Raw genomic sequence first — 10370 nt, 5'->3', positions numbered from 1 at the left:
CACCCCCCCCTTCGGGGCTCGGGTGTCTGACTTTCACAACAAACACTGCCTTCTAAGTTTGATGTCTGAGGGCCCATCCTGAGGAGGGCGCACCCCAATCTTCCGAGGTCAGCGGAGGAAGAGGAGGACCCTCCTCCTGGGCCGCCCTCCGGGCCGAGCTTTGCTGGGGGAGGCGCCCCCTGGCTCCCACCGAGGCCCACCTTGCGGAGCTCACACCCACCTGCCTGGGGTGGGGCGGAGGGGGGCGGAAGGCTGCGGTTTGCACGGGGCACACCCAGGCCTGCTTCCGCCCGCCCTGGGGGCACAGGGCTTGCAGGAGGTGTCAAGCGCAGAGGGTCTGGCGGCCCTGGGGCAGCCTGGAGGGGGTGAACTGGGAGGGGAGAGCTGGGGCCAGGAGAGCAGAGCTGCTGAGTCAGGCTGGGGGAATGTGGAGAACGCCTCGAATGCCACCCCTAGGGGGCTGATGCTCCAGGGTTCCGCTGGCCCAGTCACCTGCAGTTCTGAGGAATGGGCTTGGGCTTGACGAGCAAGTGCAGCCCAGGGAGGGCTCCCCCCCTCCCCCCCAACCCCACTCTCAGCCTCCTGTGAGTTCTCTAGCCTCTGCTGTGGGCCCCTCTGGGAGGGCTTCCTGGCAGAAGTGGGCTTTTCACGGGAATGTCAGCTGCACACAGACATCAGTGTATCTGTTCTGGACTGTTCTCGCCATGTCCCCTCAGACCCCCAGGGCTGGACACGGGCCGGCACTCGGTACTGTCGCTGTGGATGGTGGGATGACTGTGTCCGCCAGGTGCAGTTTCAGATCCTGGCTCCCCTGACTCCGTGTGGCCACAGGCAAGGGGCCTTCACTACTCTGGCCCTGTTTGTTCCTCTATGAAAGGTCGGGGCCTTGCAGGTGAAATCTTAACACGGTGCCTGGCACCCCACAGGAGCTAGAAAGCACGGTCAGCCTGCCCGTCCTCATGGTCTGTCCCCATCCCAAAGCCTGGCTTCAGCCACAGAAGCTCTCACATCTGCCCCCCACCCAGAGGTCCGGGACATCCCAGCGGCATCCGTAGCCGTCCAGGCAAAGGCGTGTGGCAGGAGGTGGGGAACTGAGGCCTGGAGCACAGCAGGGGGGGTGGTTGTGTTAAATCTCCACGCGCTGTTCTCTGGGTTTCTATGTAGGAGTCTGGCCGTCTGTGTACGATTGTGTGTGTGCGTGTGTTTGACCGTGTGTGCGCACACGCACGTGCTTCTGGGTGTGAAGGTACGTCTGACTAGTGAGTGCACGTCTGTGGTTGTCTGTGTGTGCTGGAGTGTGTTGGCTGTTGCTGGCATGGGTGTTTTTGTGTCTGTTAGTGACAGATTTGGGGTCACCTACTGGGGAGGTACAGATGGGGTCGTCAGGGCCGGGGTGGGAGGCATGAAATGACCAAGGACAGAGTTTAAAAGGTCAGGCAGAGAAAGGAAGATGGGCCAAGGCAGGAAGGGGGACTGAGGAGGACACAGAAAGGAGAAGCCTGTTGTGGCATGGGGGTGGGGGTGTTCAAGAAAGAGGGGGTCAGAAGCATCCAGCAAAGGTGGGGCAGAAAATGTCTACTGGATGTAGCCCCTAGAGAGAGCGAGAAGGCTGGAGCGGATGGAAATCAGCCTACAGGGGCTGTGGGGTCAGGTGGGTGTGAGTAGGAAAAGTGACAGCCTTCTCCTCCAAGGGGGAGGTGGCAGGCTAGGACGCAAGAAAGGAGAAGGCCTTGATCCTCTCACCGGTGACAGTGGTTTGAGGCTGGGAGGTCACAGAAAGGATTTGGGGAGCAGAGGACGGGGTCAGCAGGGAACAAAGCCAGAATTTCACCGCCCAGGGAGCGAGGACGCGGGAGGGAGGCTCGGCCACCAGGGGGCAGCGCTGACATGGCCATGCGCTGCCCAGCGCCCGACATCCGACCACACACCCACCCCATACACCCACCCCATACACCCCACTCACACCACGGGGCAGACACACAGAAAGCCAGGCAGGCACCTAGACTCCTCACTGATAGCAGACGTCCCAGGTGAGTCATGTAGGTCCAACCCTACAGATAACAACGGGCATTCAGACACACACACAGGACCGCAGATAGATAGAGATACAGATATAGAGATATATATTTTAACACCCATTTAACAATATTCAGCTGTAAAAAGGAAGGAAATCCTGCCATTTGTGACAACATGGTTGGACGTCGAGGGCATTCTGCTGGGTGAAATAAGACAGAGAAAGACAAATACTGTGTGATCTCACTTAAATGTGGAATCTAAAAACAGCAACCAAACTCGTGGATAAAGGGATGGGATTCGTGGTTTCCAGAGGCAGGGGGTCGGGGAGGAGGGAGAACGGGGGGAAGGGGATCACAAGGGACAAACTTCCAGGTCCGAGATGGGACAGTGCTGGGGCTGTAACTCACGGCATGGTGACGCGTTAACGTCGCTGGGTGGCGTATGGAGAGTTGCTAAGACAGTAGGTCCTCAGGGTTCTCATCACAAGGAAAAGAAGATTTTTTTCATTTTTTCTGTACAAATCTTTTTTCCATATCTATAAGAGGTGATGGGTGTTAAGTAAACTTGTTACGGAGATCATTTCACAGTATAGGTAGTCAGGTCGTGCTGTATGCCTTAAATTTATGTAGCCTTTGTGTTCATTGTGTCTCAATAAAACCGGGGCGGGGGGACCACCTAGATGTTCGTATTCACCCCCACCTAGGCAAGGTGACACTCAAGATTTGCACTCAAACACACACTCACGGACATGGAAGCATGCACTCTACATACAGACTCACAAACCCAGGGTCGGAATCACAGACGATGGCACACACACACACACAAACACTCGGACATTCAGGCACACGCAGGCTCACCTCAGGACCCAGTCTAGACTTGCTTTCCGAGGACCCCAGTGTCACCACCACTCATACTGTCATCTTCGGCTCCTGCTGGGAATGTCTGGTCCAGCCAGGGTGAGAGGCTTCCAGGTCAAGGAAGGGGGGTGGGGTGGGGGTTGTACTAAGGGCTTGGCCTCCCCCCAGGCTGGAGTCCCTGGGCCCCCCAGCCAAAAACCCCAGCCCCCCTGCCCTAGCCCCAGGCTCCCATCAGCTGATGCATCTGGCAGCCCCTGGCGGCAGTCTCCGCCCCTCTTGCTGGCAGCCCCATCTTGGCAGGGACTCCCAGCCAAACTCCGGCTTCATCCCTGCTGTTCACCCTCACTCTCGCATGTGTGGGCTCCCATGGCTAACTCGGCGCTCAACCACTCCTGGCCAGCCCTCTCCAAGCTGTGGCTAAAGCGACGGGCCTTCAAGAGAGGTAAGGGAGTGGGCAGTGACCAGCAGGCACGGCCACCCCAGCAGGGCTCCCTGGACAGCCTGGAGCCTTTTCTTGGCCTGGGGCACGGACTCTGCGTGATCCAGTCCCGAATTCCATGATCCCTAGCGCCCCCCCCCCGCCCACAGAACATCACAGACTTCTGGGGTCCCTCTCACTTCAGAGGAACCGTCTCCCCAGGCCCAGCCAGGACCTTGTCTCAGGAGAAAAATTTGCAGAAAGAGAATCCACCCCAGAGCTCCGTCTGGGCAGCCTGGTGACTTCCTGGGGGTTCTTGATGCTGCCTGCTCCTGGAAGGCTGCGGGACGGAGGCTTAGGGAGGCATCAAAGAAAGAAGAGGTTGGAGATTCCCAGGGGTTCTGGTAGATGCCACCCTCAAACACACACACACATTGTCTGGTGCCAACTCCCTTCCCGGTCCTGGGGCCTCAGTTTACCTCTATGGGGGCTGGAGAGGCCCTTACAGTACATCCCTTAAGGTGTGGGTGAATTGCTTTGGCAAATAGACGCCTCTCCTTAAAGCTCAAGGCGAGTTTACCCTTGAAAATAACCAGACAGTGTCCGGAGCCACAGGGGGGTTCAGTTGAGAGGAGCCTCCTGGATATCCTTGCACCTCTGTGCCTCCCACCTTTGCACAACCCTCCCCCACCCATCAGGCAGCCCATGCTTAGCCTCCACAAGTCCTGGCCACTGCCACCTGCATGAGTCGAGCACTGGTTCAGGGTGGCAGTGAGTGTTCGTGAAGGGGGGAGCCCAATGAGAAGATTCGGTTTGAGAATCGCCACAGACTCTGTTTGAGAGCCGAATGTGTACCAAGCACCTGCTTGGGTCAGGAAGGAGACAGGACTATCCGAAGACCCGGAGGCTGGTGTTGGGGAGAGAGAGGGTGGCCTGGAGACTGGAATGCTGTACAGGAGTAGTCAGAAGGATGGAAGCTGCTGCCAGGTGTGGAACCCTCGTGATGCTGAGAGAGGTTGTGTGACTTACTCGAGGTCACACAGCACACGCATGCTGGAGGAGGCAGGATTTGAAAACAATTCTATTCCAAGGCTACCCTTGTGGTGTGTTCTGATCAGTAAACGAGGCTGTCAGTGTGGGTGGCTGGAGGGCGGGGTGGGGGGCAGTTAGACCCACCAGTGGATGGCAATACCAGAGAACTCGTGTGTCAGCCAAGGACCACCAAAGTGCCTGTCTGTGACCCAGATCCTTATGACGTTCCACCCACTCCTGGCCTCTGCCCACCCCATCTTCCAGCCCAGGCAGACTGAGATTGGCAAGTGGGGGAGCGAGCTGAGGGAACCAGCAGTGACTCTTACACCCTTTTATGGCCGGTGATGCGGGGGCTGATGGTGGAAGAGGCGGCCTGGGACGTAAATCCGGGATCCTTAGAGAGAAGCATGGTGTTGGGGAGTGGGGTCTTTCCTAACAACGCCCTTCCAGTCTTTAGCCCAGGGGTGGGGAGGCCCATTGGAAGAGGGAATTTTTGTACCCTGCTTAAGCTCTGTAACTGGCCATCTGGGCACCTCACGGGACTTCCTGAAAAAATGATGGGGTTGGATTTGAGGAAGCAAACAAGGCTGAGGAGAGGGTGGTTGGGACCTGCAGTGAGGTTCCCTCAACTGAATGTGTAAGGAGTGTATTCTATGTCTTAACTTGGTTTCCTTCTTGCCTGGCTTCTCTGACTCTGTTCTGTCCCTCTTCCATCTACATGTCTCCCCCCTCATCCCCTCAGAATGCAGTCTCCTGAATGTAATGGCTCCCTGCCTCTGAACACTGTCACCCCACCTATCCCAGCTATCCATCCATCCATCAATGCATGCATGCATCCATCTACTCACCCATTCACCCATCTAATCGTCCGTCCATCCAACCGTCCACCCATCTAACTGTTCACCCATCTAACCATCTATGCATCCATCCATCCAAATAGCCAGCCAGCCAAGTATCCATTCATTCATGCATCCTGGCAGCCATCCATCCATCCATTTATATAAGCATCTACCCATCTACCCATCCATCCATCCAACCATCCAGCCAGACAACCATCCATCCAGCTCGCCAACTAGCCAACTGTCTAACCATCCAACCATCTATCGAACAATTTATTCACTCATTCATTCAACCGTCCACTCGTCCACTCATCCACCCATCCGATCATTTATTCACCCACCCACCCATTCATCAGCCTACCACAGGATAGCCTGGTGGTTATAAACCCCTGCTTTGGAGTCAGAAAGACCTGGGTTCACATCCCAAATCTTCCTCTTACCAGTATGGTATGACCTTGGGCAGGTCTTGGGGGTTGTCATGAAGACAGAAGAATGCAAAGTACGTGGCAGACGTAGAACTAGGCAAGGGGCCGATAGGAACAAATCAGTGCATGTAAGATTGTGCTACTTGGGGCGGGACAGACACAATACCTGTCCTCATGGACCTCCTGGTCTGGAGCAGGGGTCAGCAAGCTTTTTCTGTAAAGGGAGTAAATATTTTCAGATTTGTGTGTCATATATCTCTGATGCAATTACTGAGCTCTGCTGTTGTCTCATGAAAGCCATCATGGATAATACGTACACGAACGGGCAAGACTTGTGCTAATAAAACTTTATTTATAAAGTCAGATGTTGAGCCAGATTTGGCCCATGGGACTCCTGGTCTAGAAGGGAACAAGTAAACCAATCACAGTGCAACAGTGGGTTAAAATTGTGGTTGACAATTGTTTGTGTGGGAAAACCCCAACAAGAATTGTGGTTGCATAGGGAGGGAAATAATGGGGACTGAAATTCAGACAGTGGCAGGGGAAAGAAGGAGAGAGGATGGAGTGGAGAAATGTCAGGGAGGTCACATTGACAGGGTTTGGTGTCCTGAGAGGTAGTGAGGAGGGAAGACTGGTCTCCAGGTTTCTGGTCAGGTCACAGGGAGGATAAGGCATTCACACAGCTATAGGGACACAGGATGAGGAGAGAAGACAATGAGTTTGGTCCTGACAGCTTGAGGTTGGGGTATGGGTGGGAATGTCAGGCAGCAATGACCAGAGGCCACTGGAGACAATGCCTGGAGCCTGGGGGAGAGAGTCTTCCACCAAGACCAGAGCTCACTGTGCAACATCAGTCAGAGCTCAGTCTGTGAGCAGCCTCGGGGTTCAGCCGTGGCACTGATGGGAACTCAGTCTATGACACCAGGATCAGGACTCAGTCTGTGATATTGGGATTGGAGCTCAGTCCATGACCCCAGGATGGGGCTCGGTCTATGACACCTGGATCAAAGTTCAGTCTATGACCCTGGGGATCAGGGCTTATAGTCTGTGACACAAAGATTGGGGTTTCAGCGCGAGATACCAGGATGAGAGTAGAGTCTGTCATCAAAGTCGAGCCCAGCCAGTTCTTGGGTCAGAAGCTTCTATAGAAAGAATAAACTCATCCCTGGCCTTTCACTTTTAGCCTGTGGATCCCAGACCCCCAGGGTTTGCAGATACAGGGCGGAGGTTCCGCCTTTAACCCCTACATGCTGTCAAGGCCTCAGACCTCCGTGAGGTCCCTGCCCAGTGAAGCAGGCAGACCCTTCGGTCTTTCCTGAGGCCCCTGGGGTGCTTGGCCAAGGGATGGGACTGACCCTTGGGCCAGCTCCTTCTCCCCTCCCAGGCCCGCATCAGCGTCCCAGACCCACCGCCACATCTGGTTTTTCTCCTTCACAGCCTGCTTGTTTGTTCGGACATTTCTCTGAGTCATAGACGCCGCCTTGGCTTCAGGGTGGGGAAGGCGGGAGATACGAGACTTAAATGAGGTACAACAGAGCAGAGTCCCTCAGTCCGCCTGGGAGGGGAGCTGGGAGAGCAGGGTCGGTGGAAACAATGACGTTCTTGCACACGGTGGCAGGCCCAGACATCAAAGGCTCATCTACCTTGAAGGAAACGGAGCGGAAGCCCATAAGCACCCACCCAGCCAAAATTCTGCAAGGGCCCTCGCCATTTTTTTTATTTTGGCAACAATTTCGTTGAGATAGAATTCACACACCCTGCGGTTGACCCATTTAATAGGTACGATTCGGTGACTTGTAGTACGTTCGTAGTATTACGCGACCAACACCACAATTCATTTTAAAACACCTTCATCACCCCAGTAGAGATTCGTATCTTCTAGCTCTCCCTCCACAAACCCCACCCCCCCACAGCCTTAGGCAACCACGAATATGCTTTGTGTGTCTACAGACTCCCTTATTCCAGACATTTTCTGTAAACGGACCGCATAGCATGCGGTCTTTGTCAACCGGCTGTTTGCTTCTAACGTCTTCAGGGTTGATCCCCCAGCTGGCAGTAGGGGTCAGAGCTTTTTTCCTTTTTGTGGCTGAGTACTACTCCGCTGTATGCCTGAACCACACCTTGTGTATCTGTCCACGCATCGGTGAATATCTGGGTTGTTTCCACCTTCTAACTGTTGTAAATAACACTGCTCATGGGGAGGCACGTATAGGCGTTTGGGTGCATGTACGTTTTCATTTCCCGCGAGGATATACCTAGGCGTGGGGTGGCTGGGTCACATGATAGCTCTGTGATTTTCCTGTTTAAGGGACTGCCACACAGTTTTCCAGTGTCCTTGGGTTTTTGCACATGTGCATGTGCCCACCTAACCCCTTTGCACTCATCTGTTCACGACACGTGTTTATTTCTGCCTTGGCCGTTTTCTGCCATCCTGGTTCAGAGGCCCTGACAATTTTGTATTCATAATTTTGTATTCTTTCCTAAAAGAAGGCTTCTCCAGATTGTGTACATTGCAGGGCCTCAAAACTTGGAGCAGTGTTCGCAGGTCCGCAGCCAGGACGAGAGGGAGCGTGAGTGGGTGCAGTCAGCCCTGTTGGAGTAGAGGGACATCATCGACCTTCCCCTCTGCTAGACCCTTTGGAGAATGAATGGGGGTGCAGCTCATAATCACCCTGGCTCAGCACTAAGTAGGACTGTCCCTAGCAAACCAGGACATGGGGTCACCCGGCCATAGGGGACCCAAGCTACCTACCTAACTCGTCACTTTCCAAAAGCATCTGATGTCCCACTTCTCCACCACATCTCAGCCCCACCTGAAGCCACCATTACTCTTACTTAGAATGTGCTGGTCTGGTCGGTCCCTTAATGTATCCCTCCACTGGTATCTTCTGTCCTTCATCTCTACCCACCTCCCCAGGCCTCTCCTCCAGGCACTCTCCTGTCACCTCCCTGGTCTCAGCAGAGCCTGGGAGGTCTTGAGGCGGGGTGGAGGAGTGAAGGGTGTCCAGATGTCAAGGCAAGGCAATGAGATGAAATGCACGTGAGAGAGGCACCGTAGGTAGGGGCGGCCAGAGATTTCTGAAAGGAATACAGTGAGGTCTCCGGGCAGGCAGCCTCAGAGCAGGAATGGAGGGGGGAGGGTCTCAGGCAGCAGGTCCTGCGGGAGCAGGGATGAGACACAGAAGGAATCTCCTGGTGGACATCGGTAGCCGGGCCAAGAGTCTCAACACCCTTCCTGCAGGCAATGAGGAACCTCCGCAGGGATGTGAATAGGCAGGGGTGACCGTTCTCGCTGCGATGTAAGGGGCAGGGGAGAAGAAGAGGGGCTACCCACTCCTCCCACAGCAGGGGGCTCAGTCCAAGACCTGATGTCAAGCCAGGGCAGCCTCCTGACCCAGAGAGCAAGGAGGGTGGCTAAGACTGGCCAAGGACCACACACGCAGGGCCGCTTCCCCCTCCCAAAGCTCTGAAAGGCATTGTCACACCCACCTTCCAGGTGAGGAAACAGCCTCAAGGTGCCTTCCCCAAGGGGTGGGCAACCAGTAGCGACAGGTCCAGGCAAGGACACAGTCTGCTTGACCCTAAAGCCCTGGTCTTCTCCTCTATCCCATGGCACCCAGAGGTCCCTGAAACCCCAAATACAGCATCGGGGAGAGATAGCCTCAAGTCCCACCATTAGAGACCCTACACGTGTGGGCATTGGGACTTGGATTCGATCGTAAGTAGCCATTCTATTGAATGAGAGCATCTGAATCCGCGATACCTGCTGGAAATGGTGCCCAAGGAGGGAAATCCTAAGGAGATAAAAGATCAGCAGGAAAGAGCCTCAGATGTCTTCCACAGGGCCAGGATGGGGAGGTGACAGCATGCGTGTTGGCTTAAAAGTCATCGAGACCATCTTCCTCCACCACCCCATCTTATGGATAAGAAAACTGAGCCCCACAGAGCAGCAGCAGATGCAGAACGCAGACTCCCGCTCCTCAGCCCTTCCCACTTGGCCCTGACACCGGGTCCCTTCTCTCTCCGCAGGCTCGGAGCCCAAGCCATGTGTCCAGCCCTTTGACTCTGGAGCTGCAGCCTCAGCCACCGAGAGCAGCGGCGCAGCCCAGAGGTCCGAGCAGCCAGACTTCCCCACCATGGAGCACGAGCAGGCAGGTGTCTGACAGCTGAGACGGGCAGCGGCTGATGACGGTGGTCGCAGCAAGTACACTTTGTAAAGCATGTGCGCTCTCCCAGGCACCTTGTGCACATTAGTCCAGAGAACTCTCCTTAAAGCTTGGCCGAGGAGTTAGGATCCCGTTTTATAGATGAGGAGACTGGAATCCTTCCTGGAACAAGGGGAGGGAGGGAGGGATAAGCAGAAGGCTGCTGAATGGACGGATGGAAGAAGGAAGAACTGGCAGAGGGATGTCTACATGGATGGATGGACGGACAGATGGATGGATGGATGGACGGATGGGAGGAAGGAAAGAAGGTTACATGGGTGCGTGGGTGGGTGGATGAAATAGAAGAAAAAGCTTCCGAGGGGAGCAAGGAGCAGCCCTGCAGAGTGATCTCGAGTCAGGCTGAGATGGGCGAACCATTGTGTCCCCACATCAATCAGTGGTGGCCTGTGGGCTGCCCAGGGAGGGGTGTGACTTCCTGGAAGGGGTCTGACAGCTGACAGCCATCTGCAGGCAGCCCCCCTCCTCACATCTGGGGCGGCACGTCTTCACTGGACGGGGTGCTGAGTGGCATTTTGCACGGCCCCCCACACTAAGGAAGGGGGGTCTGTTACAGTTAA

At 55.3% G+C, this 10370-nt stretch overlaps 1 protein-coding gene across 2 annotated transcripts in view; it reads left to right on the top strand.

Annotated features, from left to right (window-relative positions):
* ARHGEF18 (Rho/Rac guanine nucleotide exchange factor 18) overlaps positions 1-10370 on the top strand; it is an 81542-nt gene that overhangs the window by 1028 nt on the left and 70144 nt on the right. The window contains exon 2 of one of the 2 annotated variants that reach the window (XM_034657709.1): positions 9617-9738. In XM_034657709.1, the coding sequence (XP_034513600.1) occupies positions 9724-9738 (15 nt within the window). In that variant the 5' untranslated portion in view covers positions 9617-9723. Of the gene's footprint in view, positions 1-9616; positions 9739-10019; positions 10062-10370 lie in introns of those variants that run through there. The other variant, XM_034657707.1, reaches the window with a different exon arrangement.

This window comes from Ailuropoda melanoleuca, chromosome 4 (genome assembly GCF_002007445.2).
Source record: "Ailuropoda melanoleuca isolate Jingjing chromosome 4, ASM200744v2, whole genome shotgun sequence".
NCBI lineage: Eukaryota > Metazoa > Chordata > Mammalia > Carnivora > Ursidae > Ailuropoda > Ailuropoda melanoleuca.
The sequence above is the reverse complement of the archived record's forward strand: the minus strand, read 5'-3'. Positions and strand labels throughout refer to the sequence as shown.